Raw genomic sequence first — 16141 nt, 5'->3', positions numbered from 1 at the left:
CTCCCCCAGTGGGGTGGGAGACAAAATTACTCTTCTGCAATTGATTAAGAAATTAGGTATAACGTTTTCTAGTTTTTGATCTGAAACCAAATTGTTTACTACACCTAATTTTGTGGTGTTGGTGGATGCATCAAGGCATACAGGTAATTTAGTAGCTGCACATTTTTCAAAAGTATTCAAATTTGTCAGCAAACACACCCAGATGATACATCATACTGTGAATCATGGCATCCTGTCAAGTATATTTGTGGGTGAAAAGTGATTAAATTTCATCTGCTAGTTCTTGAGAAGTCATTTGCAGGAAATGTTGATGCATGTGTTTCACATGATACCAACATCCCACACTACTACTCCCTTGGACCGAGCTGTGTTAAACACATTGGAAATAAAACAATCTATATAAACTTTCTATTCAAATTTTAATTTAGTTTATCATTTGGTGAATCAAATATGATTTAAATGGATTGACAGCAATGATAAAAGGAGACATATCAACAATGAGATTTACAATACACTTTATAATATGCTACAACACATTTGTAAATTACATCCTTACAGGTACAACTTTTCTGTACACAATACAGAGTGTAAAGGTTCAAGACAGTTGCAACCTGTCTCTAAGGTTCAGGGAAATCTAATTTCTGTTACATATAAACAGGACAGAAATAAAAGATTCTCCAAATATTAACTAGTAATTTGCACAGCTGTTCATTCTTCCATGATTATCTAGCAAAATAAATAGTCATCAAAACGCTATTTGTCTTTAGGTGTTTATTTTCTGTACTGCTTCTCAATTTCTTATTTTAAACCCGTCCCTCAACTATCAACAGTGGTACATGTGTTTGGTAAGACTTAAAATATTTTTTCTTTGCAAAAGCTATTCTTTGGTTTATTTACGTGGCGACTTTTCCAGCTTTTCCTTGGTGCTCTTTGGGGCATTATTTCATCTCAAACAGAGAGATATTTGTAGTGTCTGGTTAAAAACTTTTTTTTCAAAATTCTGCTAGCCAACTTTAATATCTGTAAGGTTTTATCAGTGTATCATCTCTGTAAAGCATATTATCTGACCCTTCCCCCCCCCCCCCACCCCACCCTATCTCTCCAAAGCTGACTTCTAGTTAAGCTTGTATCCCTGTAAACACTGACAAGACTCACAATCATCTCAGTTACAGTTTTTCTAGTGAACCTGAGATAAACTTGTTTTTTTCCAAAACCCTTTAATTGCCAATACATTTTACATTCAGTAATAACTATTGCAGGTACTATTCACGTCTTTTCTTTCTTTCATAGTCCCGACTAGAACGTGAATCATCAATGCCACGTTTTTGTCCTGTTTTAGCTTCTTTCAAGAACTTATCGAGACCGAAGGGATCTTCCTCCTCATGTCTCTCAAACTGAACAGGTCCATCGCGTCGCCGACTCGAGTCAGCTCCTGTAAATCCCTTGTCTGGAACAAACCTGTAAAAGAAAAGGAAAATCAAATGAAAACTTTACCATGATAAGCATACATAAGAAAACACACTGTTTAACTTAAAGTTTAGTTGTAACAATGAAAATATTTTATCTGTTCTATCAAGGTACGTCTTATACAGCCTATCAAGTAAGTTGGCCTTGTTCAGTTATATAGTAATGTTTTCCCAGTCTAGTTTTATCTTTGTAATGGTTTTATTACTCTATAACAAGTTCTCTTTAATTCAATGATGAGGGAATGGGAGCAAAATTTAAAACCATTCAGAATCAGTTATTGTTTCTAATAGCAAGTAATATATAAAATTTTGACATTTTCTTCTTGATAGGAAAATAAATGTTAGGACGATTGATTAATACAGTGCAACTGACCAAACAAAGTCCACAAGACTGTCTGGTTTATTCAGGTATGCAAAATAGGGAAAGTCAACATAGTAGGTGCAAACAAATGCATCTAACCTGTTTGTTTTAATAAGTTCGTCCAAATCATCTCCATATGTGTCTCTATCTTTGTTTCTTGAGGGTCTGTATATGTGACTGGCAGCATCCTTGTCCGCCCTCCATGCTCTGTCATACACATTGTAGCCTTCATCATCACCAAAACCACTGTCCATACCCTGAATATAACATTGTCAATCAAGTAAAGTAGTTATAATTTGCATTCCGTTTTTCTTGAAAGAAAGCCTAACACAGATTTATTTCTGCATACTTTGTGTGTAGATTCATTGCAACAAACTAAACAATACATAAATTCTCCAAGTTTATGCTAACATATTGTGAATGCTTCCTAAACTTTTTCTTGCCAGTAATTGCACATTCATGTATAACCTATGTCATGGAGATTTACTTGAAGAGAAAAGTTCAATTAAATTTGAGCAGACTATTATTAGTATTATGTATAGAATTACGACATATATGCGTACACATACAAGTATATAACTAAAACCTCTCTAATGAAATGATATTTAAACTGCAACAATATAATTCAGACCTTATATTTTCAGTCAAGTACAAAAAAATCAAATAAAAGTAACAAAAACGCTATCATATTTACCTTTGACTGATTAAATAGTCTGGAGTCAAACTGATCTTGCTGTCCGCCACCAGTATTTGGTAGACCTAAAGCTATCTTCTCACTGATATCTCTTTCTCTATCTTTCTGGAGACGTGACCTAAAACAGAAAAGCCATAAACGGTTTACCCTTGAAAATTTCGAAAGACAGTCATCATGACCTCTTTTTGTTTGACTTTCTTTTGTTTGTTTTTTTCTTTTTGGGGTTTAACGCCGTTTTTCAACAGTATTTCAGTCATGTAACGGCGGGCAGTTAACCTAACCAGTGTTCCTGGATTCTGTACCAGTACAAACCTGTTCTCCGCAAGTAACTGCAACCTTCCCCACATGAATCAGAGGTGGAGGACCAATGATTTCAGACACAATGTCGTTTATCAAAAAGTCACGGAGAACATACGCCCGCCCGAGGATCGAACTCACGACCCCGTGATACGTAGACCAACGCTCTTACCTACTGAGCTAAGCGGGCGGGGTTGTTTGACTTCTGGGGTTATTTTCAATTTTAGGGGGTCATTTTGATATACATTAATTTATTATTAACTGTTTGAAAAGCACAAGCCCTGCAGAATTATAGCCTTATGGTTATAACAATAAGACTATCAATAGATGGGTCATGTGTACCCTGTAATTCAACCTTGGTTGTAGCCAACATTACTACTTTGTAGTGATGCAAAAACCAGTGCTTTCCTAACTACACTTGGTTAGAAAGTAGGCATCGCTTCCATTTCACTCTATTTGTAAGTTCCCAAAAACCACTATTATCATACACAAATATAACTCATTACCTTTTATCAGGGGCAGCTCTAGCGAGATTTCTCTCCCTTTGTCTCTCTTTATGTCTCTCCCGTCTGATCTCCTCTCTGTCGGCCATTTCATCATCTTTGTCTGAAAGAAACATATAAGCTCGTAACTTTATTTATATGCAAGAAATCTTTTGATAACTTATGCAAGTATCCTATATCAAATCCAATAGAATAGCCTCCTTTTTAACTAAATTATAAAAAAACAACTAAACAAGAGGGCCATGATGGCCCTATATTGCTCACCAGAGTTGATCTGGCCTAGTGACCTAGTTTTTGACCCAAATAACCCATATTCAAACTTGACCTTGAGGTCATCAAGACAAACATTCTGACCAATTCTCATGAGTTTCAAACTTTAACTGTGGACTCTACAGTGTTAACAAGATTTTCCTTTGATTTGCCTGTGACCTAATTTTTGACCACACATGACCCAGTTTCAAACTTGACCTAGAGATCATCAAGACAAACATTCTGACCAAGTTTCATAAAGATTGGGTCAAAAATGTGGCCTCTAGAGTGTTAACAAGCTTTTTCTTTGATCTGACTGGGTGACCTAGTTTTTGACCCCACATGACCAAGATTTGAAACTGACCTAGAGATCATCAAGACAAACATTCTGACCATGTTTAAATAAAGATTGGGTCACAAATGTGGCCTCTAGGGTGTTTTACAAGCTTTTCCTTTGATTTGACTGGGTGACCTAGTTTTGAACCCACATGACCCAGATTCGAACTTGACCTAGAGTTCATCAGGACAAACATTCTGACCAATTCTCATCAGTTTCAAACTTAAACTGTGGACTCTAGAGTGTTAACAAGATCATCCTTTCATCTGGCCTAGTGACCTAATGTCTGATCCCACATGACCCAGTTTCAAACTTGACCTAGTGATCATCAAGACAAACATTCTGACCAAGTTTCATAAAGATTGGGTCACGAATGTGGCCTCTCGAGTGTTAACAAGGTTTTCCTTTGATTTGACCGGGTGACCTTGTTTTTGATCCCACATGACCCAGTTTCGAACTTGACCTAGAGAACATCAAGACAAACATTCTGACCAAGTTTCATAAAGACTGGATCACAAATGTGGCTTCTAGAGTGTTAACAAGCTTTTTCTTTGATTTGACTGGGTGTCCGAGTTTTTGACCCTACATGACCCAGATTCGAACTTGACCTTGAGATCATCAAGACCTATTCTCATCAGTTTCAAACTGAGTGTTAACAAGATTTTCCTTTGATCTGGCCTAGTGACCTAATTTTTGACCCCACATGACCCAGTTTCAAACTTGACCTAGAATTCATCAAGACAAACATTCTGACCAAGTTTCATAAAGATTGGGTCACAAATGTGGAGTGTTAACAAGGCAAATGTTGACGCACAACACACGACACACACTGACGGACGCCGGACAATGACCAGTCACAATAGCTCACCTTGAGCATACTTCGTGCTCTGGTGATTTAAAAACTACTGTATCAACAACTTAAGACAGCCTTAAACTGTACCTATTGTGCATTCTCTGCATTTTCGAAAAACTTTTAAACATGAGACCCAGAAAATACCAAAGTTATTATTTCAATGAAACTAGATTACTTATGATAATAAGTCATGCAAGTGTAGTGTACCATTTGCTCTATGTATTCCTGCACGCTCTTCACGTGCTTTCATAGCAAGCTGTCTTAAATGTTCTTCCTTCTTTTCTTTCTCCTTCTGTACCATTTTCTGTTCCGTCTGTGCTCGAGTTTCTACAGCTTCACGTGCCTTTAATATACAAAATAATCTACACAGACACAAAATATTAAATAGTGCTCTTGTTAGATTTATTTCATTTTGTTAGCTATGTGAAGTTTTGGACACAAGCTTAAATTAATCCTGTTCAGGCGAAGAACAACAATAGTATGGGGAAAAAGGAGAATGGGAAAACAGGTTTAAAGCCCTCATGTTCTGACAATCTTCAATGGAAGACACCCCTTTTGTATACCCTATGTTTTATATCTCTTTTATTTAATTACTACAGTACTAAGAGGCTCCATTCCATTTACACAGAATGTATTTACACACTTCCATCAAATGTAGAATGAAGAAAACTGGGAAGATGGTTTGGATCTCATATTTTATCGCCTTCAGGTTGGTGCCAAAAAATATACAAATTGTTTTATTTTGTTATAATGAAATCCATGATAAAATGCTCATTAGGGAATTGTACTATAGCAGAAAAAAACTGAACTTACTTTTCTGTCAGCAATATAGAGGGATTCTGCTAATTTAGCAAAGTTTTCATTGATATGAACACCTTGGAGACCTCTACCATCAGCAGCCAAACGCTTATCAAGAGGAATGGTATAACCTTTAACGTTCTTCCAGTTGGAAATACATGGTGGAATCTTCCATTCCTGTTGCTCCTTGACTGTCACCTGGAAACAAAATAAACTGATAAGGAATTCTTTAAATCAAAACACACTTACTTCCATCAACATAACATATATAGACAAACCTTTAAGAACCTTTGGAAAGCATAGAGCGCAAAATTATATCAAACTTGGTTTGAAGGAGTCTATTCATGACTAGTAATGTAATATGCAACATCCCTAAAATCTTCCAAATGCAGCTAAGAAAATCAGTTAAGATTAATTCAAATCATAAAATAACTAGGTAACTATGTCAGAATCCAGGTCATCATAGTCCTTGGATCCAGTGATCAATTAAGTTTCGGTACTCAAACTATGCATGTGCTTCAAATTTGAAGGCTGTAGCTCGAGAAATGTGGAAGTAGGTACTACGTAAAAATCAAGGTCAAATTTCAATTCAGAACACAAAACTATGCCTGTGGTCCCAATTTGAAGTCTGTAGCTGGGGAAATGTTAAAGTAAGTCACTAGGTCAATGTCAAAGTTTATTTCGGTACACAAAGCTATGCATGTTGTCCAAATTTGAAGACTGTAGCTTGAGAAATGTGAAGGTAGGTCACTAGGTCAAGATCAAGGTCAATTCATGTCAAGGTTCATCTAGCCACTCAAAACTGTACATACAGTCCAAATTTGAATGTTGTTGGTTAAAACAGGGCCCACACTGGGCTGAAAAAAGTTGGAGCCACCTTTTTTCTCGGGAACGGTAGGGAGGGTGCCGGAGAGGTTTCCCTTCCCGCGGCGCGTTGAAAATTTTTGTTACTTCCCATAAGCAAATGGTGATATTCTAGCTATATAGGGGGACTTTTGAATGAAAGTGGGTATACCTCTAAAGCAAGTTTTGTATTTTAAAATGTTGTTGGATGTTTGAAGCAACCTGTCTGAAACATTTTTCCATTACAGCTTCTTTTTGTTGTGGGCCTACTACATGTATGTAAATGCATGGCCCGGGGGCTGTGTTTTTGGTGCTCTCTGCTTCCCAGAAATCTACCCTGATACAGGATTACATTTCAAATCCATTCCTAACTTTTAAAGACATTAAAAAAAACTTAGCAAACACCTTTACTAATTACTTACTAAGATCACAGACACGGGTCCAATGTATTTTTTTTTTTTGATTAATATAAAAAAACAACCTTTTTTTTCACAGAAATATGCTTTCTATATGTTTGTTAAATGAAAAAAAAAAATGATGACAAAAATCCGGTCACAGTGTCATGTATGATACTGTGACCGGATTTGTTGTCATCATTTTTTTTTTCATTTGACTAACATATAAAAAGTATATTTGTGTGAAAAAAAAAGGATTTTTATATTAAACAAAAAATACATTGGACCCGTGCCTGTGACTAACATACTGACGGTGGCGACAACGTTAAAAAAATTCACCAAACCATTCATTATTTTGCCGATTTATTTAATTAATTATTTGATCCATGGAAATTAAAGGCATCAATCATTTAATCTGCCGTAATGACAACAAAACAAAAAGATTATTTTAACCCGATAATCGGTTGCTAATTGATTGCAAATTGCATCTTCTCGCGTGTCAAGATGTTTATCACACATTGTTATATGTAAAGTAAACGCAGACTGGGTAGTACTATCCCGAAATAAGTTAATTTTATAAGGTAAAATTATCGGAACCAGTCAACTCTTTTTTAACATAATTTCTTGGAGGTTACGATTTAGAACGTCTGAAACAAAATGGCGGTCCAAATTACGAACATTTTTTCATTTTCGCCACTCGAGATTTTTCTTCGCCACTTTCATCGCAGATTCGCCAAATGGCTCGAGTGGCGAACGACAGCGTGGGCCCTGTAAAACCAAAGAAGTAGGTCACTAGATCAAAATAAGTGTCCTTGACCCTTAACAAGAGAGATGACACCATTAATGAGATAATATATGCAATTATTATTATTTTCTTATTATGGAAACAAGAGAATGCACATATAATTAGTAATTACTTATAACTAATAACTGAACCCATACCCTAAACAAGAGAGATGACACCATTAATGAGTTATATGCAATTATCATTTTATCCTTATTATGGAAACAAAGAATGCACATATAATTACATTATAACTAATAATTAATCCCAGAAATTTCAGTACTAAACAAATTAACATCAATCTACTAGAGTAGTCCATCTACTGCTGAGGTGTAATAGAAAAATAATGAACAACTTGAATCATTATCTCATTAGTGTCTGCAGATTTAATGACCCTTTTACAGGTAAGGCCATAAAAAACCAATTAACTACTTGGAGGGCCACTGGATATAAAATTATATTAGAAATCAAAATAAACAAAGGGCCATAACTACCTTAAAAATTATTGAACCAGTCTGATTTTCAGAGGGATGCAACTAGGGTAGTCTAAGGGTACAAATACATCATTCTGACAAAGTTTGGTCAACCCCCCCCCCCCCCCCCCTTGTTTCTGAGAAGATGCGATAATGAGAAATTGGTAACCGAAAGATGGACGGACCATGGACACAGAGTGATTTGAATAGCCCACCATCTGATGATGGTGGGCTAAAAAGACTATCGAATGTAAGAAATGATATATCTTATATAATGACTTGTTGTTGAGTATTATTGAATAAATTTGTGCAGCCCTCGTGATTAATACACATCTAAATAACAAACACTTATTTCATTCAAGAGTTAATCACTGCTAAAGATACACAATTTTGATTCTGAAATATTTTCAAGAATTATTATGTACACCCTTGATGACATCCACCAAACATTTGCTTGTTTTTCTTTTCTAGTGTGCTGCTATGACATCTGACAATATGACACAATGTGACATACATGTACAAGCACTGAATAGTTGCATAATAACACACATCTTCAGTTTTCTATGTATAAAAGGGAAACACAATGGAATGTGTTAGAATAAAGAATAAAACAGAATCGTTTTGTTGTCCAAATCTTCGCAGCAGAATATGTAACAATGAAAATATATATATTTATATATATATGCAACATTTAAGCAAAAGCAGCAAAAAATGTTCACCTTTCTGTTAGGAGAGTGCATCACAGGTGCTGGAGGTGATGGCGGTCCTCGAGGTATCTTCTTGTTTACTCTGTAATATTGAAATTACTTTACAGTATTTTCACAAGAGACATTTTTCATAGACATACAATCCTTAATATTACCCTGTCACTGAGACCTTGGCTTTTGAATTTACTACAACTTGATTTTGTAACGAAAAAGATCTGTTCAAAAGAAGTACCGTTATCTGAATGCAATAAAATTACCCTGTTTTCCAGTTTATTTTTAACTTCATGGACAAAATGCTCACTGGCAGTTTTGGGAACTGTTATATTGAAGTTCTACCAGTAGATTACAGTCTTGCAAATCAGGCTATATGAAATCAATTGATGTATTTGCCGAATGAATTTATCTGGAATATTTGAAGATATTTCTGTCAGAAATAAAAAATTTCAATCTTACTTAAATTTTGGTGGCTCCATTGGGTCTTTCTGTGCTTCAACCATTCTGATGATTCTTTGTTTAGCACCAGAATTATAGGCCACACCTTGCTGTGACGGAGTGTACCTGAAATACAAAACACCAAGATATTACACCACCTGTTACTCAAAAATTAAAACAAAGATTTTACCCTAGTAATTTTGTATTGATATCTACTGCAAATTTAAAACGCATTTTCTACATACATTTTTTAACAGTTTTCCCTCCCAAAATTACGTGAAACAATTGTCGAGGTAAAATTGATTAAATCTGTTCTCTTAATAAGTAACACACGTTTAGCCTATACCTACAGAATGTTTACTGGTGGATGCCAGTTAAAACATAAGTAAACACTGTTTCAGTGTTCACCTTCTGTATCTACAATTATAAACACTGCATCTCAAATTTTTAAAACCTTTTCAGAATCTGAAAAAGTTTTAGATGACATAGACAGACCTGATATACTGCGCTGGTGCCTGTTTCTCTGCAGCTCGTACTGGCATTGCAGCTGCAATCTTTCCTGACACAAGTTTTTCTAGAGCCAGTCTTGTTTTCTCTGTATTATCTTGAATACTTTCTTCATCTGGCCGTTCAAAACTCGGGTCATCTTCATCTATTTGTTTAGGTACAAGATCTTGAAATTTTGAATGAACCACCTGTAAAATTGTGAAGGAATATATCATTAATGAACCACCTTTAGTTTACGAAAGTGTTACAGACATTTCAGCAGTAATAACATTAATTTTGATATCTTTATTACGTGATGGAAAGCTGTTCATCACAGTCTTAGCCTATTATACTTCCACTAGAAATGTTTCTGCTGGACAATGCTGACATGTAATTGTACTATGCTGTAATGAAATTCCTAAAACATGCCCAAAATGAAAACTAGAAAAAATACTCTAGGATATTGCTACTCTTCCAAAAAATCACCCTTTTCCTATCATCGCTTTTACCTTGTCTTTTCCATGTCCATATTTGGCAATAGCATCATACTTGATTTTCCCCTCAGCATCTAACTGTACAGCCAAAGCATTGGACGAGCTCTTCTTCTGTCCCATACCAAGTGGATATTGAGCAACAGCAATCTCTGGAAATGCACCACCATCTCCAAAATCCTGTAATACAACATTTAATACATTATGTTTTGATGTATATAATGTAATTTCTCAACTACTATTTTAGTAAAGCTCTGAGATTCTAAGCTAGTCAAAGCTACCAGGTATCTGTTTGTTAATTACAATAATTAATAAATGGGAACCACTATTCCAATATATTTTACGAAGAAGCACTGAAAGCACTGAAAAAAACCCAACTCACTTAAATCATGACATCATTATAAGTCTAGTGACTAGATCACATGCAAGTATCAAACGTTTAACTACTGGGGATAATATTCACTTATAAATGTTTCACCTCTTGTGACCTTGGAATCCATCCCTTTCTGTGTCCATATGGAGGTGCTGTTCTGTTGCTGATCACTGGGGTTAACTGGAAATATTAAACTTACTTCTTGATTAACAAATTAAAAATAAGCATTAAGTACTGTAAAAAAAACACACACAAAAAAAACCCACAGTAATTCAATATAATAAAATTCATTCAATTTTGAATAAACATTACATGTTAAATTTTAACTGAATATAAAAAAAAAATTGAAATGGTAATAAATTTGGTTTAAAATTATATCAAAACAAAAACTTGACACTGGACTGTTGATGTCCAATTAAAATTGAAAGCTTCATTATGTTATAACTGACATGACATTAATTTAGAAGACCACTTTAATATCAACCCATTTACAAGTGAAAATGTTAATTCTGGTATCAACTAAAGCTTCACTGATCAAAAATGAAATTGACAATGTATGTTTATTATTGAATGATGGGTGCCAAGGGAAGTGTACCCATGTAAAATTAAATAGCTTAAAAGTTATCCTGGCAAGCTTAAGATAGTGAGGGAAATTTAATGTTCAGTTTGACTTGTCCTGTGGACACCTAACATGAGAAAGATACGTTAAGCACTACAAACCTGCATCTGTGAACGAATCTGTCTCTCTTCATCATCTCGATCATATATTCTCTGCGTAGGTGCAGGTAAAATACTGAAACAAAAATCATATTCCAGTTAGTGAAATAGCCTTTTTTTCTTCAGGAAAATTTGTAAACAGCTGTAACAGCACATTCATTCAATACTGACAAAATAAATGACCCTCTATGCGAGTTTTGAAATGGGATCATGTAAGACCTTAGCTGACCATTTTTCCATGATGTCTTACAAGCTGACAGAGAGCTAATATGGGAAAAGATGTGTTTCCTAAATGTGTAATTAATGAAATTGATGTTGTATGTGTATGCTAAAAGCAAAAACCTATCTATTCATTCAACTTATGAATATGTACATGTAACTTAGCATATATATATACTGTACAGTGACAATCTACATACATGCTGGACATTAGAAATCAAGTAATACATAATCCTTAAAGCAGAACGTCTGGCTTCTGGCGCTCAGCACATGTACATTTGTTTATCTCTTCACCATTAACATGATGTCTGTCTACAGTGGTATTTTGCTGCATCATCAGTTAGAGATTTCACCAAACTTAGAAAATCTTCGAATCATTTTTTTTAATGATCTGAAGAATCTCCAACTCGAAAATCAAATCGAAAAGACAAATATACTTCTCAAATTTCATAGTGTTTATGACAACCTTTCCGCAACTCATGGAAAAGCATGCTGTGTCCTACTAAACCAGGGTTTTCCCGGACGCAGGTTTTTTTGCGTCCCTGACGCGCTTTTACTGCTTTGAACTCGCATTTTTTAGTGCCTCTGCGTCCCACTGGACCCGCAAGATCGGTCACGAAACTCCTTTGCACTGAAGCCTCCTTTGCGCAGATACCCATGTAAAATGCCAAGTTTTTTACCACCGGGACCATCCCCAAATCGTGGGTGCTCATTATACACAGGTATAAACGATTTTCCAACTTCAAAACAAGTTTGTTATCGATGTTCGCCATTTTGGTAAAGGGAAACTACTCTCCGCGCTAACTGTCACCACTAAAATCTAAGATTGCCGTTACGTTCCGTAAAAGATCGAATGTTTTTTTTTTCATTAAACAAAATTAATTTCATATAAATTTAAGGTATTTTGATGAAAAAATATTAATAAATCACAGAAATTATAATACTTTAACCGAGATAAAACTGTGAACAACATAATTGACACGAGGTGACACGTTAATTGCCGGTAATTACTGGCTATTTGATCATAACAAAAAGACTATAACACATTTTGTAATCGGTCTGAATTGAGAAGCTCATGCCATTTTGAAAGGTACCATTCCGAAATAATGAATCAACTGCTATCTAAACTAGAAAATGCTTTTGTAAAAAAGCGCATGTCTCCCCCAATGCAAAGTCCTATAGGCAAGAAGTCAATAGGGGTCAGGAGCGAAAGTCAAAGAGACACTGATGGTTGGCTGCAATAGGGATCATCTACTTGGCATGTCCAGTCATCCCGCTAAATTTCAACACTCATGGCCTAGTGGTTCTCAAGTCACTGTTCAGGCTCCTGTGACCCTGACCTTTGATCAAGTGACCTCAAAATAAATAGGGGTCATGTACTCTGCATGTCCAATCATCCTATTAAGTTTCAACATTGTAGGTCAAGTGGTTCTCAAGTTATTTCCAAAAAATGATTTTACATGAACAGGCCACTGTGACCTTGACCTTTAATAGACTGACCCCAAAATCAATAGGGGTCATCTACTCTGCATGTTTAATCATCCTATGAAGTTTCAACATTCTGGGTCAAGTGGTTCTCAAGTTATTGATCGGAACTGGTTATCAATGTTCAGGCCCCTGAGACCTTGACCTTTAACGAAGTGACCCCAAAAACAATAAAGGTCATTTACTCTGCATGAACAATCATCCTATGAAGTTTCAACATTCTGGGTCGAGAGGTTCTCAAGTTATTGATTGGAAATGGTTTTCCATGTTCAGGCCCCTGTGGCCTTGACCTTTAACAGAGTGACCCTAAAATCGTTAGGTTTCATCTACTCTGCATGACCAATCATCCTATAAAGTTTCATCATTCTGGGTCAAGTGGTTCTCAAGTTACTGACCGGAAATGGTTTTCAATGTGCGGGCCCCTGTGACCTTGACCTTTCACAGAGTGACCCCAAAATCGTTAGGGGTCATCTACTTTTTATGACCAATCATCCTATTATGTTTCAACATTCTGGGTCAAGTGGTTCTCAAGTTACTGACCGGAAATGGTTTTCAATGTTCAGGCCCCTGTGACCCTTGACCTTTAATGGAGTGACCCCAAAATCGATAGGGGTCATCTACTTTGCATGTACAATCATCCTATGAAGTTTCAACATTCTGGGTCAAGTGGTTCTCTAGTTATTGATCAGAAATGGTTTTCAATGTTCAGGCCCCTGTGACCTTGACCTTTGACGGAGTGATCCCATAATCAATAAGGGTCATCTACTCTTTATGACCAATCATCCTATCAAGTTTCAACATTCTGGGTCAGGTGGTTCTCTAGTTATTGATTGGAAATGGCTTTCAATGTTCAGGCCCCTGTGACCTTGACCTTTGACGGAGTGACCCCAAAATCAATAGGGGTCATCTACTCTTCATGATCAATCATCCTATGAAGTTTCAACATTCTGGGTCAAGTGGTTCTCTAGTCATTGATCGGAAATGGTTTTCAATGTTCAGGCCCCTGTGACCTTGACCTTTGACAAAGTGACCCCAAAATCAATAGGGATCATCTACTCTTCATGACCAATCATCCTATGAAGTTTCAACATTCTGGGTCAAGTGGTTCTCTAGTTATTGATCGGAAATGGTTTTCAATGTTCAGGCCCCTGTGACCTTGACCTTTGACGGAGTGACCCCAAAATCAATAGGGGTCATCTACTCTTCATGACCAATCATCCTATGAAGTTTCAACATTCTGGGTCAAGTGGTTCTCTAGTTATTGATTGGAAATGGTTTTCAATGTTCAGGCCCCTGTGACCTTGACCTTTGACGGAGTGACCCCAAAGACAATAGGGGTCGTCTACTCCAGCAGCCCTACAACCCTATGAAGTTTGAAGGTTCTAGGTCAAATGGTTCTCCAGTTATTGCTCGGAAATGAAGTGTGACGTACGGACGGACGGACAGACGGACGGACAGGGCAAAAACAATATGTCTCCTGGGGGAGACATAATTAAAAAGATACAATTAAGTTCATTCGGTTTTAGGGTAAATTTTTATAGTAATAATGTCTATTTTCAAGATCAATAATTTGTGGACCCCCAAAAATTATTAGGGACCCTTAAATTAGCAGCCATGGGAGTCCATGGACTCCCAAATAAAAAACCCGAGGGAAAACCCTGTTAAACCACATTGGTTTTTACTGAAATTTTTAACTTCTTTATCAAAAAAGTTCATGTTTGCTTGATGTTATGTGTTAAATTTTACACACACATTTTACACTGTACGTTTTTGATTTGACGTTTAATTGGCAACATGTGCAAGTGCAAACACAATGTTTTGTAAACAAATTGTTGATAACCTAGCGGTCAACTGACACTGCTACTCCATTGTAAGAGAAAGACTTTTAACCTGCTTACTTTAATATAAATATTTACAACATAAAACTGACTGGTGACTGTTCCTACCAGAAAACACAGCCAAACCTATATTAAACTTCGTGCAAACTATGAGCAATACAAGAACAGCTTCCTGTCCCGTGAGTGGAATGCCTTCCTAACAGACCTTATGCAGGCCAAAGCCCTATAAAAATTAATCGATCGGCAACTTGAAAGGCATATAGAGCAAATCTTGCCAACATCCCATGGCAACTGAATGAGATCTCGTTGTAAGCGTCTGTTGATCACTATCAAGTTGGCAAATGCTTAGAAATAAGATTACTTTCGGATTGTTTGTTTATAATGATAATGGTGTTTTTTTTAATGCTATTTGTTTTTTGTACAGGGGGAAGGAATGAATTTATGATTGAAAGTCTGAGAAATCAACAGTTTTCATTTGAAAAATGGACTCGATTCGGTTTATTAAGCGCTGGGCGTACGGCCAGTTTATACTTCAGTAAGCATCTGTTGATTTGATCATGATTGATCAAGTCGGCAAACGCTTTGAAATAAGATAATGCTCTAACAGGAGATGACTCGGGATTATCCCCAGTTGCCATTCTGTGTATTTCATAGTTCTTTGTGCAGGCCACATCTGCAGACGACTTCAGTTATCATCTGCAGAAATACACCGCCTAGACACTACATAGTTTTATCTTTTTTGAACTTGTACATGGAAGCTTTTAACCAATTTGATGTAGTCACTTGCCTGTGATGTGAAAGCCCTTTGTAGTACAAGCACAGAAGTAGAAGAAGTGACGAATGATTGATGGATAGTCATTAGTTGAGGATATGTGTCTTAAATTAGGATGGAGTTGTCTTGGGGGTGGGGAATTATGGTCCGTTATTCGTTTAAAATATGGATTTCCCATTTACTAAACTACTGCAGTATATTTTCCCTAACAGAAAGCCATGAGTTGTTTTGTAAAATCCAAATAAGTCACTAGAAATTATATCAGCATGATCAGGCTATCACTGACTGGAGAAACCTGTGTGACAATGTCAGTTGAGCAGTCACAAAAATTCTTATTGACAGATGAAGAAACAACGTTAAAGATGACGAAAGTCTTGTAGCATTTTTAAAGATATAAACAGTCATTCAATGCGTGAAATAAAAGAATACTTTACTCTGAAATTTTCAACGCCATGTTTTCGTCGTTGAATCGGATAGCTCGATATTAGTACTTCCGTTGACGGAAAAATCGGAAAACTGGATTTCATTGGTCGACGGAAATAGGCGGAAATTACCGTAGCAAACCACT

General features: G+C 36.2%; 1 protein-coding gene across 1 annotated transcript; it reads right to left on the bottom strand.

Moving 5' to 3' along the window:
- Nucleotides 1-400: 400 nt before the first annotated feature.
- LOC123543727 (SNW domain-containing protein 1-like) lies at nucleotides 401-16087 on the bottom strand. The gene is made up of 13 exons (XM_045329798.2): nucleotides 16008-16087; nucleotides 11263-11335; nucleotides 10648-10722; nucleotides 10188-10349; nucleotides 9688-9887; nucleotides 9214-9318; nucleotides 8773-8842; nucleotides 5574-5756; nucleotides 4968-5103; nucleotides 3325-3424; nucleotides 2522-2639; nucleotides 1927-2084; nucleotides 401-1458 (listed from the first exon to the last, which is right to left on the bottom strand). Exons 1-13 carry the CDS (start codon nucleotides 16025-16027, stop codon nucleotides 1263-1265), a joined length of 1596 nt encoding a protein of 531 aa, XP_045185733.1. The 5' UTR covers nucleotides 16028-16087; the 3' UTR covers nucleotides 401-1262.
- Between the last annotated feature and the right edge of the window lie 54 nt (nucleotides 16088-16141).

Source organism: Mercenaria mercenaria, chromosome 1 (assembly GCF_021730395.1).
Source record: "Mercenaria mercenaria strain notata chromosome 1, MADL_Memer_1, whole genome shotgun sequence".
NCBI lineage: Eukaryota > Metazoa > Mollusca > Bivalvia > Venerida > Veneridae > Mercenaria > Mercenaria mercenaria.
Note: the sequence above shows the minus strand (reverse complement) of the source record. Positions and strands in the feature narration are given on the sequence as shown.

What these genes read in the sequence shown, in the direction of transcription:
- LOC123543727 (XM_045329798.2), bottom strand. Translation starts at nt 16,027, where the DNA reads ATGGCGTTGAAAATTTCAGA. An exon ending in GGATTCCAAGGTCACAAGAG is followed by an intron (nt 10,350 to 10,647) that starts GTGAAACATTTA and finishes GTTGTATTACAG; the next exon opens with GATTTTGGAGATGGTGGTGC. An exon ending in ATGGAGCCACCAAAATTTAA is followed by an intron (nt 8,843 to 9,213) that starts GTAAGATTGAAA and finishes TCAATATTACAG; the next exon opens with AGTAAACAAGAAGATACCTC.